This window comes from Phyllobates terribilis, unplaced genomic scaffold (genome assembly GCF_046119375.1).
Source record: "Phyllobates terribilis strain yellow unplaced genomic scaffold, ASM4611937v1 Scaffold_11__3_contigs__length_659146591, whole genome shotgun sequence".
Lineage (NCBI taxonomy): Eukaryota > Metazoa > Chordata > Amphibia > Anura > Dendrobatidae > Phyllobates > Phyllobates terribilis.
The window spans coordinates 150,878,046-150,899,324 of NW_027362771.1; the positions used below are offsets into that span (position 1 = coordinate 150,878,046).

The 21,279-nt window shown below is 40.8% G+C and overlaps 1 protein-coding gene across 2 annotated transcripts in view; it reads left to right on the forward strand.

Annotated features, from left to right (window-relative positions):
- The first annotated feature begins 2,129 nt into the window (after positions 1 to 2,129).
- NTN4 (netrin 4) overlaps positions 2,130 to 21,279 on the forward strand; it is a 164,917-nt gene continuing 145,767 nt past the window's right edge. The window contains exons 1-2 of one of the 2 annotated variants that reach the window (XM_073651676.1): positions 2,130 to 2,569; positions 4,533 to 4,896. Coding sequence is in view for 1 of the 2 variants with exons in the window: in XM_073651675.1 (XP_073507776.1) it covers positions 2,515 to 2,569 (55 nt within the window). In the remaining variant the exon portion in view is untranslated. The remainder of the gene's footprint in view (positions 2,570 to 4,532; positions 4,897 to 21,279) is intronic. The other variant, XM_073651675.1, reaches the window with a different exon arrangement.

Here is a 21,279-nt window from a genome sequence, read left to right on the forward strand (position 1 = left end):
TACCATGCGTTTTTCATGCGTTTCCGCGGCGTTTACGCAACTGCAAAAACGCCGCGGAAACGCATGAAATACGCATCGTGTGAACACAGCCTAAGTCATACTCGCCTTCCAGCAGCTTCATCAATTTTCAGCACTGCTCCGGTCTTGAGGCGCCATCTTATGAGCGCAGCTTCTGACTGGCTGGAAGTCAGAAGTTACATCACGATCTCTCAATGCAAGTCTGAAAGCCTGAATGATGCTCTTATAGACTAGATCTGGTCATGGTGTGGCAGTATTTGTTCCTTGTATGTGGTATTATTCAGTCACTATTTGGTGGTAATATGTGGTCTGGTCATGGTGTGGCAAAAAGTAGAATTTTTCCAAGCGTGGTCAGTGGGACTGTGGAAAGTTTGAGGCTTGGAGGCAGAGCTGGGGTGGAGCCTGGGTGGAGTCTCAAGGGGGCCCGAAAATTTTGCCAGTATGGAGACCCGAAATTCCTAGTGGCAGCCCTGGGCACACCGATGGGCACTTAGAATGACGTGCCTGCCTTCTATCGAAGGCTAAATGCCGCTGTCAGAGACTGACAGTGACATTTAACAGCCGCAGGCGGAGTGCTCCTCTACCCGAGGCTGTTAGAGGCAGATGATGGTTGAATTATTCAGCCACATATGCATGGAAAGATGCGATCCCACATCAAAGTCAGGGACCTGACAGATGAAATAATTGTACATCATATATCAGGAAGGGCTGTAATCCAGTAAACTGTATTCCAGTAGATAGAAATTATCACCTATCCACAGAATAGGTGATAATTTATAGATTGGTGAAGTTCCATTGCCAGAATGGGGCTCTTTTATTACCATTAGAATGGAGAGTCATTCATTCTCTGTGGGGCTGCCGGAAAAAGCTGAGTAATACACTCCAGCAATCCCAGAGATAATGAGTGGAGCAGCAGTCCAGCAAGCACACTAGGGCTTCACTCTTGACCATATTTTCGGTTTTAATGCAATCTGACAAAACATCGGATCACTCTTAGACCAATGTTATTTTATGGGATCGTGCACATGTCTGATTTGGAAATACAAGTCAATGAGAATGTGGAATGCATTGGACAGCACTCAGATGACATCTGAGCGCAGTACGATTTTCACAGACTGACAGAATGGAGAAGATGGAGAATTTTTTTTCCCTCATCTTCTCATCCGAGAAAATCGGATCACACTCTGATCAAACTCTGATCAGGGTGTGATTAGCATAATCGGCCCGATTCTCTTGGATGAGAGAAAATACGTTGGTGTGACCTTAGCCGAATGGGGATAAAAGTGCCCCAATCTGCCAATTGGTAAGGGTCTCAGAAGTCAGAACACCTCCTCCACCCTTCCCGATCTAGAAGTTATCGCCTGATAATTAGGTGATAACTTCTAACTAGAATACTCCTGATGGCCAACTTCACACGTTCAGCATTTGGTCAGTATTTCACATCAGTATCTGTAAGCCAAAACCAGGAGTGGGTGATAAATACAGAAGTGGTGACGTGTTTCTATTATACTTTTCCTCTGATTGTTCCTCTCCTGGTTTTGGCTTACATATACTGAGAGAAAATACTGACCAAATACTGAACGTGTGAACTTGGCCTAAAGGTCGTTCGTATTCAATGGGGAGATTTAGTAAGGTAAATGTGTCAAGGTTCCAGCACACACCAGGCATGTGTCATTTATAATGCTGGTGTCTCTTTATGTGACAGAGTGGCCTCTATGGCCTGTAAGTAACTGCACCCCCTAAAGTTACACCCTCACCTCTCCCCATAGGGTAAATGCAGGGCGATACCCCATTTACAGCACCCCAGGACAGGCTGTAGTAGGAAACATTCCGCTCCCACTTATTCCCCGTGTGCTGTCGTTTATGCCTTGTGGGGTTGTTTGCATGGAGCATTTTCAGTGTACAAGTTTTAATGACTAATGGCTCCAAGAATGTCCCTGTCATGGTGAATGCATGACTGATTCATTCACTAACTGTGTCATGAGGGCATGCTGCCAGACATAAAGAGGCAGTAATATACTGAGGCACGGGCGACTGTGGAGGAGGAGGAGGAGGAAGCTGACTTGTGTCAGTACCAGTCCCATAACAAACCCGAGCTCCATTAGACAGACAGTGCATGAGAGGAATGTGTGCGAGGTGCAGGAGGCAGCTGAGGTAGAGGGCGGGAGCAGGACGGCTGAGGGCGGGAAACAGGCGGCTCCACTTACTTCCATCAGCTCCAAACATCCCACACTGTTATCACGGGAGGGGAGACATAATAATATCTGAGACAAGCTGCAGCCTGGACTTGTCGTGTGCACAAGAAGCGCCTGGAAGGAGCAGCAGGTCAGGTGCTGCCGGCAGAACATGGCATGTCACCTTCCTCAGGAGAGTGAACCCCACTGGTGTCCTCCATCTCCAGTGCTGCTAGCACGTCTTCCATGATGGGACTTGTATGTCTTCAGTAGAGATTAGTGGGAGAAGTCATCCAGTTCCAGGCATAGGCTCGCACTGACCATGGAGGCTCTGCTCTCACTGCTCGCACTCTGCGCAGTTTCTGCACTGGCTACAGGTTGGTCTCATACTTCATATCCATGTCTGTAATTGTAGCCTTCCACTATAGCAGGACACATCTCCCCTGGGGCAGTCCTGGGCTGCACAGACAACATAGATACAAATGGTTGGGGGAATTCATTGTAAGCATGGAAGATTGGAAAATGATGGGGCTTCCTGAAGCAGTCAGACAGGGGGCTGTGAGAATCTGCTGGAGATGGACAGATCGTCTGCTGTTTTCTCTCTTCCTAATACATTTCCCAATATAAACCATTTGATCTAAAGCATGAATGGTTATTACTATAGGCTATTATAGCAGTAATGGATCAGGTATGGGCTGCCCGCACATAGAAAGGTGGTGTCCATACTAGCATCACGGCTTTCTTCAGTTACGGTATTATTGGCAACAGAAATATCTATGTAGACGTCAATATTCTTGGCTTCAATTAATACTGGTACCAGTGATGGAAAGGGAAGCACAGTGGTACAGAAGTGATGGTATAGATCAGCAACCAGTATATAGTATACCGCTGCCTATGCCACCTCACCGTCACCAGTACTCCAGGTGTCCAGTGAATCAATCCCTAAACACAGTCCAGAGGTGTATCTTGTAGTTGCCCCAAAGCAGACTAACGTCTCAGTCTTCAGACATCAGTTATTTTCTCCGATGAGGAAATCGGTCTGAGTTTCATCACTGATCTGGATCAGTGTCATTAGTGGTGAGAAAAAAGAAAAAAAAAAGTCTGTATTCTCTGTCCGTAAAAAAAACGACACACAGTTGGCATCTGAGCTCTGTCAGATTTTATATAAAAAATAAATATATATGTATGTATGTATGTATATTTATTTTTTTTCCACGGGCCCATAGAATTTTGTTGTCGAATTTGATACAACTGTAAGATCAATGTTGGACATATCTCTGTGATTTTGCATGGACCACTTGATCCGTAAAAAATCGCTAACATGTGAACAGCCCCATATAGTATTAGGTACAAGTGCTGTGAAAAACACAGGTAGCACTCGTACATGGAAAACTAACTTGTGAATGAGCCTCAAGGCTACATCCACACATATGTGTTATTACATCCTTGTAAAATGAACTGCTTTTCCCTAAAATGTCACCCGTATTGTCTCCATTTTGCTTCCATTTTTAAAACTGAAGTAGGTGAACTGTGTGAACTTCTTGTTAACCATTGAGTCTTAGCAATGGATCCATAAAAAACTGATGGAACACTGAAGTAATAAGGATGTCTTCTGGTTTTCACCAGTGTTTAATGGATTGTTATAGACTTTAATCTAAAATGGATAAGAATAGGACATTCTCTAGTCACACGGATCAATTCTTAAAACTGATGTATGTATGGATCAACAAAATTATGGCGCTGTGTGCTCAATATCAGTAAGTTTAGATAAAAGCTTATTTTTTTTCTTTTTCAGTAGCGCATTTTTATAGTGTATGACTAATACGTAAGCCATTGTGTTTGTTCATGTGCAGATGCTGCTTGTTCAGCTAGGACATGCATTACATAATGTTACATAGCTAAATGCTTTCCCAGTTTGCAATTGTTACTCATACGCTTTGCTAACTTAACACTTTCTCAACTACCATATTTGATACATAGCTTTTTCAAAAGAGATTAGAAGGAGAGAGAATCGTCGTTATCACACTGGGACTCCTCATAACCATAAATATGAGCGTCTTGAAAGTAACTGTGTGACATGTTTTAACATCCAAGAATCTGACAGAAGAGAGAGGGGATGATGTCTGCCAGGTCCTGTGATGGAGGATCGTTGCATGTCAGCCAAGCCTCACCCAATTAGTTTGATGACAATTTCAATTTGTAGTAATTTGATGGAGATTGAAAAGCATACAAATAGTGTGAGGGTTCGCTCACACGAATGTATACATCGATAGCACTCAGACCAATGCTATTCAATAGGGCAGTGCTGATGAGCGTTTTTTTTTTCTCATGCCAATTTAGAATAAGAAAAAAATCGCAGCATGCTGTGAGTGGCTCTGCAAATCGGATCACGTGCACTCATTGAAGTGTGTGGAGCACGGAAAACATCGGACTGCACTGTTTTCCACGCCGAGGGCAGGGCAAAGTACTATAATTCACATGCGTGGGGAAATGGCAAAGGGCGTTGTCGCATGCGCACTACAATACTTTGCTATGCCCTCGGCAGGGCAGAGAGAAGTACTCCTGCACAGTAGCACGATGGAGGACACTGAGTGGATGTCGTAGGACACGTCATCCACACAAAGCAAGAAGGTCAGCAATCACAAGGAGAGAGGAGACACCGGACCAAGACTAGCTACACCCATCTGACCGGACCGCACTTTAGGTGAGTGTGATTAAAGCTTTTTTGTGTGTTATGCAAAGCACATTGGGGACATATATACAACATTCTGTATATAAGGGCCTACAGCTGCTTGCCCTACTTTGCACTGGGAAAAACCTGGTGACAGGTTCCCTTTAAATGAAAGCGGTTGCCCATTGACACATGATTGTCATCCTATTACTTGAAAACACCAGACTCTACTTTCATCATCAAATTATCTGTTTATACTAAGGGCTCATTCAGGTGTCTCATTTTCTCGTACAAGTGGTTTCCATGGTTTTCACAGATAGCACTCCTAGCTGTGATAGTCTATGGGACCATTCACATGTCCATGATTTTTCGCAAACCAAGTGGTCCGCGGAAAGTCAAGGAGACATGTCCTATTTTAATTCAAAGGTCGGCTCAAAATCGGCAATACAAGTCTATATGTCTGTGAAAAAATTGGATCGCGCTCAGATGACATCCGGGTGTGGTCCGATTTTCACGGACTGTCACATAGAAGAAGGTGGAGAAACCTTTTATTTTACTCCACATGCAAAAAAAAACTGATACTTGGATCACACTCTGATCAAAGTTTGATAAAAATAGGTCAATTTTTCTCTTACATGAGAAAATTGGATGTCTGAATGAGGCCTAAAGGCCACGGCCCCACTATCAGTATTTGGTCAGTATTTTTTCTCAGGAGTGGGAGCCAAAACCAGGTGAGGAACAATCAGAGAAAAGGTATAATAGAAACAAGTCACCAATTCTGCATTTATCACCCACTCCTGGTTTTGGCTTCCACTCCTGAGAAAAAATACTGACCAAATACTGATAGGGGGGCTGTGGCCTAAGGTTCACATCATTTTGCCAATCAAAGACATGTTTTTGCATCATTTTTCCTCAATAAAAACTTTTAGGACTTTTGTGAAAATCTAATGCACTTGCAGGTCAAATTTATGTAGAAATATGGAAAATTCTGAATGGCTCACAAACTTTCAAGCACTAATGTATACAAGCAAGAGAATCCACCCCCCTCCTTCCCGTCATTCTAATAGCGGGCACCAAGTACAGTTGCAATAAAAATTGTTTAACACCCGATTGCAAATTAGGTTTATTGGTAAAATGTAAATTTATACACAGTGCCCCTGAAGAAAATTATGGACTGTGTAATTTATACATGTTGCCCCCCCCCTCCCCCGAAATAAATAATGCATGCTTAATGCCAATGGCTCATTTGAGACCCTCAATCTGGACCTGAATATCCAGTTGTATTATTCTAATTAATGTTATTAATCATAATTTTTATTTAATGTACGCAATAAATACAGATATCAGACTCCAGACGTGTCAGGTTATGAATAACATGATTTTTATTATAATACCCAAAAGTATTAGCATAGATGTTATTTGGAAACAAGAGAACTAGGTATTTGAATTAGAAGCCTCAGAAAATGTGCAATAAACAGACATTTATAAAACAGCAGAATGCGCTTAGAGAGTAATCTTTAGTTAGCTAACATATTAAGAGAATCAGCTTATCTGCTAATGTCCACCTAAAAGAAAAGTTGCTTTAATTGGCTTGAGATAAAAATAGATGCAGCATACTAATAGACTTTAACTAAGAAAGCTGCCCAGATGTCTCACTGTCAGCTCTGGTAACAGGCCCTGACACCTCTGCTTCCTAATTGATAATGACAGGAAGTGCTTCTCTGTTTTGGTAACCTGTTTACAGAGGTCTGGGGTGTTAGGATCAGTGCAATAGCTAAGTCCACTCCCTTCTGATCACAGCTGATGTGGAGACAGAGATAGCCTCTATCTTGGCTATTGACTCCCTGACCACTGCAAGCATGTCATGACACTGCATGCAAAAAAACCGACGTGAATAACAACATAGGCTAGGTACATGTGCTACCCTTGAAGGATGAGAATCAAACATGTATATGAAAAATGGATATGTGAATGAGGCCTTATACAGGAGAAGGAACTGTGTTTCTCTAATGTGGCTGCCACATGATAAAACTGTCATTAATTGTTCTATATATTTAAAGGAGTTCTTTTAAATTAACAAATTGATGGCATATACTTAGGTTAGCCGCCAAAATTATACCCGCATGGGTCCAACTCTTGTCACCTTAACTGATTGAAATGACTGGTACATCAGTGAGTTCTTCTTCTGTCTTCTTTCTTCCTTCTTCTTCCTTCCCCTGCCCACGAGGGCTCACAATCTTATGTTTTTTTTCCATTGCTTACCAGGCACTGTGAGGAGACTGAACTATAATCTGATATTGATGGCCCATATCAACCCGGTGCCATCAATTTTGTAATACCACTCCATCTAAAGAAGTAAAAAAAAAAAATGACAAATGTCACTACTTACTCAAATTATCCCCAAATGTGATGCAAATTATTTAATATTAACCCATGTGGCCCATTGTATTTGCTGTATGACATGTAAATAACACTTTACTGAGCTTCACAACATACACCATACAAGTATGGTGTAAGAAGTGAGTGCGAATTTGAGGTGCCAATGGGTTGCCATGGCAGCTGATAATCTGCTAAAGGCCTCTGTGTCTATCATGACGGTGCTCCGTTGACATCCTATTGCTGAGCTTCATTGAGACCATGGTTTTTACTGCATTCTGCAATACTGTTGTATTGCGTTATTTATGTATTTACTCCCTTATATAGCAGCATTAATTCCACAACATTTTACAGACATCATCGACACTGTCCCCATTGGGGCTCACAATCTAAATTCGCGGCTCACATGGAGAGATCAGTGCGGGCAGACCGGACGCAGCGCTGGAGGAGAGAAGAAAGGTGAGTAGGAGTGTTTATTTTTATGTGCAGCATGATGGGGATTAGGGGGACCATCCATACCAGGACAGGGATGAGGGGTGCCATGCATATCAGGATAGGGATGAGGGGTGCCATGCATACCAGGATGGGAATTGCTGTGCCATGCATACCAGGATGGGGATGAGGGGTGCCATGCATACCAGGATGGGGATGAGGGATGCCAGACATACCAGGATGGAGGGATGCCATGCATACCAGGATGGGGATGGGGACCACATATAAAAGGAGGGGGGGGCATATATACCAGGATGGGGGATATTGTCAGAATTGGGGGACATTACCAGTGTCAGCAGAAGACCCCCTCCCCCTTAAAAGTGCATCATGAACACATTTTTGGTTTAATTTTTTTTAAATTATTTTCCTCCTCTAAAACCTAGGTGCGTCTTATGGTCCGGTGCGTCTCTTAGTCCGAAAAATACGGTAGTGTTTGTGTAAAAGTGCCAAAACATAAAAAAAACAATATAAATGTGGTACCGCTGTAAATGTACTGACCCGAAGAATAAAGCTGCCTTATCAATTTTACCACATGCAGAACGGCATAAAAAAAAACAATTCCTGAATTGTTGGTTTTTGTTTATTCTGCCTTCCAAAAATCGGAATAGAACGCGATCAAAAAAATGTCACGTGCCCGAAAATGGTACCAATAAAAATGTCAACTTGTCCCGCAAAAAAACAAGCCATCACATGACTGTCGGCCGAAATCTTGAAAAATTATAGCTCTCAAAATATGGCGATGGAAATACTAGTCTTTGCAAAAAAAAAAAAAAGGTGTTTTTTTTAGTGTATGACAGCTGTCAGTCATACAAACCCGATATGAATCTACTATTGCTGTAATTACACCGACCCGAAGGATAAAGTAGTCTAATCACTTATACCGCATGAGGAACGACATAAGAAATAAACGTTAGGGTTGGGCTAGGGTTGGGATTTTTTCAGAAGTAAAGAAAAAAAAAATGACTACGATATGGCGACTAGTGTTGAGCGCAAGTGCTCGCTACTGGAATTTGCATCGGGTGCTCGGGTATGCACCGAGTATAGCGGATGCTCGAGTCTCCGCCCTAAAAGTTTTGCAGCCGTTATACAGCCAAAAAAACATCGCGGGGATTGCCTGCCATGCACGAGAGATCCCCGCATGTTTTTTTTTGGGTGTCTAATAAACATGAAACATGCGGGGGCGGGGACTCAAGCATGTCACTTGAGCACCCGCGATACTTGGTGCATACCAGAGTACCTGATGCAAACTCAAGTAGCGAGCACTTGCACTTAAGACTAATGACAACTTATTCAATATGATGACCTAATGTTATCAAATTCTGTGTCGTACCTCTGGGTTCAAAATGTTCACTATACCCCTTGATAAAATCCTTGAGGGGTGTAGTTTCCAAAATAGCGTCACTTGTGGGGGGGGTTTCCACTATTTAGGCACATCAGGGACTCCCCAAACGCAACATGGCATCCGCTAATTATTCAAGCAAATTTTACATTCAAAAAGTCAAATGGCACTCCTTCCCTTCCGACCCAGCCGTGCGCCCAAACAGTGGTTTTCCCCCACATATGGGGTATCGACTTACTCAGGAGAAATTGCACAACAAATTGCATGGTGCAATTTCTCCTGTTACCTTTATGAAAATGCCAAACTTTATGCGAAAATTTTATTTTTACAGCTCAATGTTATAAACTTATTATTCAAGCAAAATTTTATATTCAAAAAGTCAAATAGCGCTCCATCCCTTCCGAACACTGCCGTGCACCCCACATATGGGGTATCTGCGTGCTCAGGGGAAATTGCACAACAAATTTTGGGGTCCATTTTTTCCTGTTACCCCTGCGAAAATAAAAAAAATTGGCGTCTAAAGTAATATTTTTGTGAAAAAAGTTAAATGTTCATTTTTTTCTTCCACATTCCAAAAATTCCTGTGAAGCACCTGAAGGGTTAATAAACTTCTAGAATGTGGTTTTGAGCACCTTGAGGGGTGCAGTTTTTAGAATGGTATCACTTTTGGGTATTTTCTGTTATAAAGGCCCCTCAAAGTCACATCAAATGTGATGTGGTCTCTAAAAAAAAAAAAAAAAAAAAAAAAAAAAAAAAAAATGGTTTTGTAAATTTTGTTGTAAAAATGAGAAATCGCTTGTCCAACTTTTAACCCTTTATAACTCCCTAATAAAAAAAAAATAAAAAATTGTTCCAAAATTGTGCTGATGTAAAATAGACATGTGGGAAATGTTGTTTATTAACTATTTTGTGTGACATATCTCTCTGATTTAAGGGCATAAAATTTTGAAAATTGTGAAATTTTCCAAATTTTCGCTAAATTTCCGATTTTTTTTTTTTTTTTCACAAATAAATGCAAGTGATATCGAATAAATTTTACCACTATCATGAAGTACAATATGTCACAAAAAACAATCTCAGAATCAGGGGGATCCGTTGAAGCGTTCCAGAGTAATTACCTCATAAAGTGACAGTGGTCAGAATTGTAAAAATTGGCCCGGTCATTAACGTGCAAACCACCCTCGGGGCTAAAGGGGTTAAGCAATAACTTCACTTAAAATAGTGAATGTTCCAGCATTGTTAAAATACAGCTAATTTACTGAGAGAGTGTAGATGAAATAGATACAAATAAACATCTCTACGGGCATGTTTCTTCAGATTACTTTTCTAGACTTTTCTTTATTCATTGGGTCTTTTGATCTTTTCATTAGTCATACACTTAGGTTTCAAGTTTTATCTCATGTGATCGCCTTCCCTTTACTTAAGGAATAAGTAGAAGGATAAGTTTAAAGCGCTAAATATTAAAAATTCAGTGTTAAGAAAAGTGATCTGCTCGGCATTAGGCATGTAACCAGAGGGTAGGAGAGCGTAGTGTCATTTTATACAAATAACAAATCAAAGAATCTACTGTCCAAAACGTGTGAAATTATTTTCTTTTATTATATAATAATAGTTTGAAGGTTGAAAGAAAACACAAGTCCATCAAGTTTAACTATTAACTTAACATGTTGATCAGTGGAAGGCTTAAAACCTAAGAGGCAGATTCCCATTACGTACAGACTCGATAACGTCCCATCACAGAATCTAGTACTCGTAATCTGTAATATTATATGTTTTAAGAAAGGAGTTTTTAATTATGGCAGTGTGATATTTTCTTTGACACAATATTTTAACTAAGGGTACATTCCCATGTCCAGAACGCTAGTATTACTGATCATGGGCAGGCAGCCTAAGAGTATTATTTGCAGAATTCAAATGCAACTATGGGGTTTAAGTTTCCATTTTCTGCTGTAATGTTCATAGCTTGGTGGGAACATAAGAAAATATTTTAATCGCGTAACTTTAAATAATCACTTTTTTGGTATGGTTGTTATATAGACGATATGATAATGATTTGGGTGGCCAATGTGACGACTATACCGTGCTTAATTGATTATATAAGTGGGCTAGAACTGTAGAAAAAAAGACATGGACTGCACATCTAGAAATCATACATTGATCTAATGCTGCTAGGCAAAAATTTACAAAACTGATCAGAATATTAAACTAAGCGCCTCATGTTCAGACAGTATGAAGCCCACTGCCATGTCATGATGAACCTATCACGGGGTCCCTAATTTATTATAGCCTCAAAGGTGCAGCGCCGTGCGGCAACAACTGCCACACTGACAGGGCACTACCTGGTTGGGCGACCTTGTGCTTGACAACACCCATACTGTAAGACTGAGTCCCCATGAGTCCAGGCCACACCGCCCCACAGGCACAAAACCACAGCAGCTATGGCTGCCAAACAGCACCAACATCAACTGAAAGTAACAAAAACTCACCCTCCATTCACCTGCAATATGCTGGAACAGTAGAAAAAAGACATGAATTTTTGCCTAGTGGTATTAGATCAACGTATGATGTTTGCATGTGTGGTCTATGTCTTTTTTTATACAGTTCAACATATTGCATGGTCTGTCCCCTCTGTTTTACTTGGACCAGCACTCCTCCTATTTGGCTCAGGTGGTTTTAATTGGCAGGAGACTGCAAGAGGTGTTCTGCCCATTTTTGCTCTCAGTTCACAGTCTGAGAGCTTGTGGAAGGGGAGTTTTTGCTACTTTTACTGGGTGTTGGTGCTGTATGGTGGACATTTGTTGCTGTGGTTTTGTGCCTGTGGGGCGGTGTGACCAGGAGTCTTGGGGACTCAGCCATGCAGCATAGCTGCTGTGAAGGCACCAGGCCGCCAGCCCTGCTGGTGCATCACCGCTGCATTGGTGGTTGGTGCACGGCGCCTCGCCTAGCGGCATTAGATCAACGTATGATTTTTGTGTTGTCCATGTCTTCTTTTTTTTTTTTTTTTTTGCAGTTTCTGCACACTGAATATATCAGTGATAAAACCCTGAATCTTACATTTACACATGAAGAGGTTTTTTTTTTTTTTTTAATCATCATATGAAATTGGATGCTCATACGGTTAGAATCCTACCACCACCTTTCAGAAACCTATAGCAGGAATCACTTTGTTACATGCCTAGTCGTGCCTCCCAAGATACATTAGAAGAGCTATTCCTACCAGTGAGTTAATAAGAACAAGGGAAAACTGTCGTGTGGGAAGGAATGCAACAGCAGGTATGTGATAGACCATTTGGTATAACCTCTCAGTAATAATCTCTCGAGGAAGCAAAAAGATGAGTAAATGAAAGGAGTAGATTTCCATGTTATGTAATAATACCATAAATATTTTAGTGATTTCTGCTCCCTATAATATGGAATATAATGAAATTAAAGGGAACCTGTCATGTCCTGTGTACTATGTAAACTGCTCCCATTGCAGAATTCAAATGTGTGGGCGGTGCTAGCCCTGACTGATTGCGAGGAATCACACCCATATGACTAAATTAGCAGGTAGGATATAAAGTGCTTTATACCCATGATATTAATACCGATTTTAATGAAAAAAGCGTGTTAGTGATGCACATTGCATCACTAACAATGCAATGGGGGAAGTTTACACAGGACATGTCAGGTTCCCTTTAAGAATATCTTTTGTGGAATATATGTATTTTACAGCAAGATACGTTATAAATACAGCCACCTTTATTTTTTTTAATATGTACATTTTAGGGCACTTCCCTTCTATAAAAAAAATAAAGATAGCTGTGTGTAAAAGTGGTCCCTAAGAAAACAAGGAGTATTGAATAGACTGTGTCACCAAGCTTATTTCTAAGTAAGGCTGTGTGCCCACGATGCGTTTTTTAAGCGTTTACGCAGCGGCAAAAACACTGCAGAAACGCTTAAACGCATGGTAGAAGGCCATGTTCCCCAATGATAATCCGCATGTGCTGTGCACATGCTGCGGAAATTTCCGCTGCGGATTATCATTGCGGAAAAAAAATGCAGCACTACCAATTATTTTGCGGAAGCGCTGCGTTTTCGCCGCCATTGACTTGCATTGAATCGCTTGGATTCCGCATCACTGGATCTGTACATGTGGAATCCATGCTTTTCAATGTGCTTATGGTAACCATGTCTGGAGGAGAGGAGACTCTCCTCCGGACCCGGGTACCATAGAACCTGTAAAAAAAAGAATAAAATAAAAAAATAAATGTTTTATTTACCTTCTGATGGCCCCCGCTGCGCTTGTCCTCCCTTGCTGGCAGATCGCGGTGGACTGAAGGACCTGCGCTGACGTCATAGTTATGTGAGGGCAGGTCCTTCAGTGTAGTGTACCGCGAGCTGCCGGCAAGCCAGGACGGAGCGAAGCAAGACTCCGGGGGCCATCAGAAGGTAAGTATAGATTTTTTTTTTTTTTTTTTTTATTATTTTTTTTTTACCATTCTTTACGGTCACACTATATAAATCCATGCCGGTTGCATGGATTTATATAGTGTGACCAAGTTGACAAGCACTTTCCAAGTGATGCTAAAATCGCTTGGAAAGCGCTTGTAAACCCGCATGCGGAAATGCATGTGAAGAACGCTTCACATCCGCAAGTCCCTGGCAGGAAAAATGCATGTACAGTCCGCATGCGTTTTTAGGCTATGTGCCCATTTCTGCATCGTGGGCACATAGCCTAAGAATAACACATTGCTGTGGCTCAGCAACAAAAGTTGTTATAAATGCGACCATAACATTTGCAAGATGTGTAAATATATTAAGACAACTAAGGTTTTTGAAGGGAATTTGTCAGTAAGGTAAACCCTCCTAAGCCAACTATATGGGCATGCAGGTCATAGAAAGTAGAATAAAGTGATAACTTGATATTTGCGATCTGAGGTCTTATTCCAGAGAAATTCACTTTGTTTTATATGTAAATGAACTTTTCAGGACTATGGGCCAGACTCTGATCTGCATGAGACTCTGTCTCCACAGATTATTTTACATGAAGGGGGAGTTACCAGTGTGATATGTAATGGCTGCTCTCTGCTCTCCTGATCTCACTGCAGAGCTGTGTGTGATTATACCTGACACATCTGCAGGTTCCTCTCCGCTTCAATCTCAAAGAGCAGACAGGGTTCTAATACAGCAGAGCTGTGAGAGCTGCAGCTGCTAATATGTTTATAAGGAGACACAATTCAGTTCTACTGTTCCATGTTACATGTGTCACACTGGTAACTCCACCTTTTATTAAAAATAAGCTTTGGAGGTAGTTCTTAACAGATCATTTACATATTAAGAAAATGTGGATTTCTCTGGAATAAGACATTGGACTACTGATATTAATGTATTATTTTATTTAATTTTCTATGATCTGCATGCTCATATAGATGGCTTAGGAGGGTTGATCCTACTGAAAAATTCACTTTAACCCCTTTACAACTTGGCCAGTTTCTGTTTTTGCGTTTGTTTTTTCCTCCCCTTCTTCCCAGAACCAGAACCCTTTTTTATTTTTCTGTCCATATAGACCTTTGAGGGCTTGCTGTTTGCAGGACGAGTTGTACTTTTGAATGACATCATTCATTTTACCACATATTGTACTGGAAAAGGGTAAAAAAAAAATCCAAGTGGGGAGAATTTGTGAATAAAAATACAATACTGACATTGTTATTTGGGAACTGTTTTTTACGGTGTACATTTTGTTTCAAAAATGACCTCGCAATGTGACTTTGCTCATCAGTACGATTACAGCGATAACAAACATATCCAGCTTTTTATTTTAGTGATGAAAAAAATCATTACTTATTTTTTGTGCAGCGAGACACTTTTATTGATACCATTTTGGGATAGATATGACCTTTTGATCGCTTATTACAGAATTTTATGTGGTATTGCAGCGACCAAAAAAAATTAATTTTGGAGTTCTTGAATTTTTTTTATGTTTACCGATTGGGTTAATTATTTTGATCGGAATTTTCTGAATGCAACGATACCGCGTGTATTTTTACTTTTTTTTTATATCTTTTAATTTTAATGAGAAAAAAGGGGCAATTTTCAACTTATGTTTTTTCTTATTTTTTACGATTTTTTTAAAACCCATGTTCTATATACAGCAATTTTACAGCATTGCTGTATATAGTAAAAGTCACGGTCTCCTTTTGAAGCCTGTCGACAGACAGGGTTTCAAAGGAGCTCCATAATGACAGGCACGGAGGTCTTCAACAGACCCTCTGCTGTCATAGCAACCCATCGGCGAAACACTTGTGATCACTTCACGTGTTCAATCATGCAATGATGCGCCTCCATGCTGACGCGCGTTAAATGCTACGGTGGATATCGTGAAGGGGTTAAGAGAACTGCAGTACCAAGACAGGTTATCAAACTTGTGGTTATTTAGTTTGGATAAACTAAGACTTAGGGACCCAGTCTTATTACAATGTACAAACACATAAAGAGACGGCTCAGAAATTTTTCTAAAGATCTTTTTACACCTGAGGCTGCAACAATTACAAGTGTTCATCCTCTATGTGTAGAGGAAAGAACGTTTGTCCATCATTACAAGCAGTGAGAGTATGGTTGATTCACAAGAAAAAAGTTAATGGAGATCCTGGATACCTTTCTTGAAAAGCCACCCCAGAAACGCAAAGCCTTCTCAAGAAAACAACCCCTGGTGTTTTCCTGAAGTGGCTTCATCTGGGAAAAATTTGCCGGATGCATCGGTGTCTAAATGATGCCATGTTCAAATCCCCTCAGCTTGCTTTTTTTTTTAAATAACTTCCAATTTATTTTTAGAAACTTTCTCAGATCTTCTGATTTGTAATAATGTCATACTGCATAAACTGCATCCACTTTGCTAAACACCAATTTATCTTTTATGTAATTATCACTGACTGCAAGGTTTTCAGTACTAAGGCCCCGATTTAACAAGACCGGCGAATTTCACGCCAGTACTGATGTGGGGTGGTCCAGCCTGACACTCTCAATTCATTAAAATGTGCACGCCTTTTAATGAATCAGGATCATGTGACAAGTGGCGTGCTCCCCTGTGTGTTCGACTTGCCACAAATCTTACTCCAGTCAGTGACATATATAGGACTATAATTATTGTAAGATTGTATTTTATGCCTCTTATTGTTGGATGTTGATTGAAATGATCCCGAGAACTATTCTTTATACCTGAGTGCGCTGAAAGTGACTGAAATAAAGGGAGAAACGATACAGTGGAAATGGAGGCTTTCTTTTTAAAAGTAAAACGTAACATTTATTCAAGTATATAAAACTTCAGATATATAGGTAACGTAGTATAAAATACTTTTAACAGGACCTACTAGTTTCGACACTGTTTTACTCATGGTCTGAGTGAATATATTATAACTATATTCTGGAAATGCTCAGCATTTCTAGTGTATTTTAAATCATTCTATACAGCTATGCTAAAAGAGACAGGCTTATAATAAGTTATGTTTACATTGACAGTAAATTACATTTTGAAACTTTGAAGGTAAAGAAATTATGTCTGAAGTCAAGGATTATAACAGATTTAGGATTTGTCAGGGATTATTTAATCAGAACTGTCAAAATTGTAATTGACATAAATGGTAATATTTAAATGCATAGAATTAAGTCATTATCTAAAGATCAAAGAAAATTAAAGACTGTCTTTGTTAGATTCAGTTTCTGCGTGGTGATCCACCACATAAAAGCTTTACTCATACCATGTTTCTATACTATGACACAGTTTTCTATAAGGCACACCTCAGATGTAGACAACAAAAAAATAGGAAAAACTTTTCTATACGAATTAAAAGTTCACTCACTCATCCACTCACCTATCGCAGTAGGCTGACAATGAGCTAAGTGCACCCCACAACCAGTTCACACATCTTTACACTTCTTCCTGCCACCACTCACCATTTGCTAGGCCAGTGAGACATCTGCCCTGGGTGACACAGCAACACAAACATAAACCCAACTTTCCCAAAAACCTGATAGATACTTTTCTTGAACTGTGGCATGAACAGGGTAACACCACCAGACTATGCTTTCCTTCTTTGAGATTATAGGTATGTTTAGCACAGTAAAGAACAAACTTGCTCAATATTACATTTAATATGCGAAAACAATACAGTGCTTACAAAAATGACAAAGGTTAAATAATAAATAAAAATACATACAAGGCAAAAACAGTACAAAAATAAAAGGGATAAATACAGAAACGCCTTATGGATGGAAGTTATGAAACCTTCAGGCAGAGGAGATCGCTGCAGAAATTTGGACAGATCTACAATGCACGTTGTATCTCCTGGGTCTGACCATGAGTTTCTTTGGATGAGATATTATAAAGGGTCTCATCCACACCCCTCATCCTTCTTCCCGGTCAGGTGAGAGGAGGGTGGCTAATTGTATGCAAGTAATATGGGTGAAAATAATTCTAATTTGTCATATTTTTGCCACAGGAACCTCCTATGCGGAATAATATGATCTCCTCCATATTTCCAAGCATACTTTTACCATCCTAGACACACCAAACACAACAATGATATATCCATAATTCTGATTGATCTCACATTTCTGTGGTTTCCCAAGGCTGAAAATCATGGCACTTGAACCAGCAAAAGCAATTATGTCCCCTGATCAGAACTGTATCAGTGGATGGTTTTGACATCAGATTATAGGTACGACGTGGAGATACTGTATTTCCATTGTGCAATATGATTCTAGAGACATACCATCTACCATAGGACCAAATATCTTCACCTCTAAAGTAGCACCTCTGTGCTAATGAGGAGGTACTGTCACGACACAGCTGTTGGGTGACCAGGGACTCCTACCCTGTCCCTAACACTAGGGGGCGCCCAAGCTTGCCCTATTCCCCGGGATACCTTTGAAGGTGAGGATGCCGGTGCTTCCACCCTCGCCCTAACTCCTGAGTAAGCCCACCGTCTGTACACTCCCCTCACCCAAAGAAGGGGGCGCTACTGTGCACCATAGTACACCAACCCGACAAACAGGGTTACACAGACAGAAAACTCCAGGCACACAAAATATTCACTCACATATAACAGATGAAAGCACTGGGGTGTGAAGGTAGGGGAATAAACCAAAAATAGAGAAGGAGAAGATCTGACTATTGATGATACGGCAAAATTGTGGCGGCATGTATGTTATATATGGCAAGAAAATTGATAGCCCAAAAATGGATAGCAGACCAGGAGCCTATGATATCAGAATTTATTGATAAAGTTAGCTGGCTACTAAATTTGGAAAAAGGCATATACCCAAAAAGAGATGCTATCTCTAAATTTGACAAGATATGGCGTCTATGGGTTGATGGCTCTGGTTTGACATCTAGGGAACTGAGGAGATTTCGACTCTGCTTGCTTTGAGTTACTTTTTTATGATGCCTCAAATTAAACTTCTTTGAAAATTAATTCAAATGTTATTAGTACTGTAAGGCAGCACTAGACATCATAATGGGGGATACTCGCTGCACCGGGTAAATCAAAGCACACCAGCCATGTCCTTCCGGTATTTCACAATGCTGCAGTTTATTGCACTTGATAAACCACAGTTAACCGGGTCCAACTCAGTGGCACACCGACACACATATATAAATAATGTTCACGAGCCAAGTGGCAGACCGGCCCACTTGCTCCAGGTACAGCCTTCAGCAAGGTAGCAACATGGCAATGTCCATATTAATGTCCATATAACACAGTGTATTACCTTTGCCGGGTTTAGCTGCTGCAGTCTATTAGGCTTGCCACCACTGTGGCTTTGCGGCTTCCCAGGTAGGGGTCTCCAGCCGTCGTTCCCTCAAAGGCCACTGACATCCACACAGGATCCAGGCTCTGCCTTTCAGGACTCTTCACCAATAATCCGCCACCACTGTGGCTTTGCGGCTTCCCAGGTGGGGGTCTCTAGCCGTCATTCCCTCAAAGGCCACTGACATCCACACAGGATCCAGGCTCTGTCTTTCAGGACTCTTCATCAAAACCTCTGCCTTCCAAGGCCACTAGCATCCACACAGGATCCAGTCTCGACCTTTCAGGCACCAGGCTTCACTAGGCCTCACACAGTCGGTGTCCCACACACACGGGAACAGGCCTTACTCCTCTCTCACAGAACACACCTGTCTCCCATCAAGCAGGGTTTATATATGCATCCCGTGCACACACATACTGACAGGACCTTGCTGATGTCAGTCATGTGATCAGACAGACATTCTGTGCGCGCAGGACCTGTGCTATGTCACAGTCATGTGACTAGTCACCTGAGGGGGAAGGTACATGGTCAGGTAAAACACATCCTGGACCATTACCGTAATGCCAGCAAGTCGCTGCATTACAGTACTTACACAAGTTATATGGAATTGGATTGACTATTGTTACTATGTTCAAATATTTGTTCATCTAATTATGCTGGTTTTGCAGAGCCTAGATGTAACTCATGTTTAATGCTTCTTAAGGTTGGGGGGGTGGAGAACTGAGTTTCTCCAATGTTTGTCTGTTTTTTGTTTTTTCCTTTTTTTTTTTTTCTTTTTCCTTTTGTGTAAATCTTTATAAAAATCAATAAAAAAAACATTTGATTTAAAAAAAAAAAAAAAAAAAATGGAGAAGGATATGGAATTACCACGCTTACAAACCAGACTGTAGTCACAAATAATTCTTTCAACAATCCTTCTCATAAGAACTCCTCTCCCTCCGTTAGCCATGCAGCAAAAGCTAGCTCTGACAAGGATTTGTAGCAGAGTCCAGATTATAAAGGGAAAAGGAGTGGCTAACCGATCTCAGCTGTGAGCGCAGAGAATTCCAACATGGCCTGTTCTACTGGAAGAAATAAACACACATTTAAATATGACTGAGAAGTGATTCTTCTCGTAGCTGGAGCAGGAGCCATCAAACGCCGAGGTCGCCTTGCTCCAAACTGCCGCAGCAACCCCGTGACAGGTAAACAGTAAAAGTTTGCTCTTCCAAAAAAAGTCAGCTACCTGCTAATTACAAGCAGAAGATGCTGCCAGGTGTCCAGTGATATTGTATTTATTTATCTGATCCATAACACAATCCATAATGCCTACCGTATTTTTCGGACTATGAGGCGCACTTTTTTCCTCCAAAATATTGGAGCAAAGTAGGAGGTATGTCTTGTAGTCCAAATGTACTATATCATCCTGTTGTTGTGGATGGTGGGGGGAGAGACAGTGGCAGAGGAGCGGATCACAGGAGGCAGGAGTCACCCGCTGCAGCTATCACTTGTGAGGAGTAGTAGTAGTAGCAGCAGTAGTATTAGAAGATGTAGTAGTAGATGTACATATTCATGCTTCTTAATAGCGGGCACGCGTGATAGCTGCGCCCGCTTTTAAGGAGAATGAAGTCACTGCTCCCCACGCCAATTGTCCCAGCATGGGGAGCAGTGACTATTCCAGCAGCTCATCTCACCGTGTGAGGGAGCATGGCAGGGACATCATGCGCGGCTCACATTGTGGGGATATTCATACAGAAATGGGGGACATTACCCCTATAACAGTGTTAGTAGCAGACCCCCTCCCCCATAACAGTGCATTATGACCACATTTTTTGCTTCAATTTTTTTCTATTTTCCACCTCTAAAACCTAGGTGCGTCTTATGGTCCAGTGCGTCTTATAGTCTGAAAAAATATAGTACTGAAATAAAAAGAAAACGTATTTATTTTCATTTGTTCAAAGTAAATAGAAAGTCAAAATGAATAAATAAAAAATGTATAATACAATCTATGAAGTGCAAATAGTCATGTGGAAGACCGCAAATAATAAAATGTTAAGAGATATGATGACAAAATATAAACAGATTTATTATAAGCGGTATGTAGAACACGTGAAGTGGTAAATTAATTAAAATCTTCAAGTAGTAAATATGATATGTTGGGAAGCACCAGAAGATAGGTATAAGAACCATGGAAAAACCCTATGGTGTCTGATAAAAGCTCATAATATAGAAGATGTTTATTAATGCTATGTGGGGTGACAGCTTGGAGTTAAAAATATAGTGAATATGGTGAGTCTTACTTTACCAAAAGGTAGGTATAATAACCATGGAAAGACCCTGTGAACTAAAAAGAAAAAAATAAATTAGTATTTAACAAAAATTCATAAAAAAGGATATTACTTTGTGTATACAGACTTACATCTGTTAAAAGCCCACAAACCTCT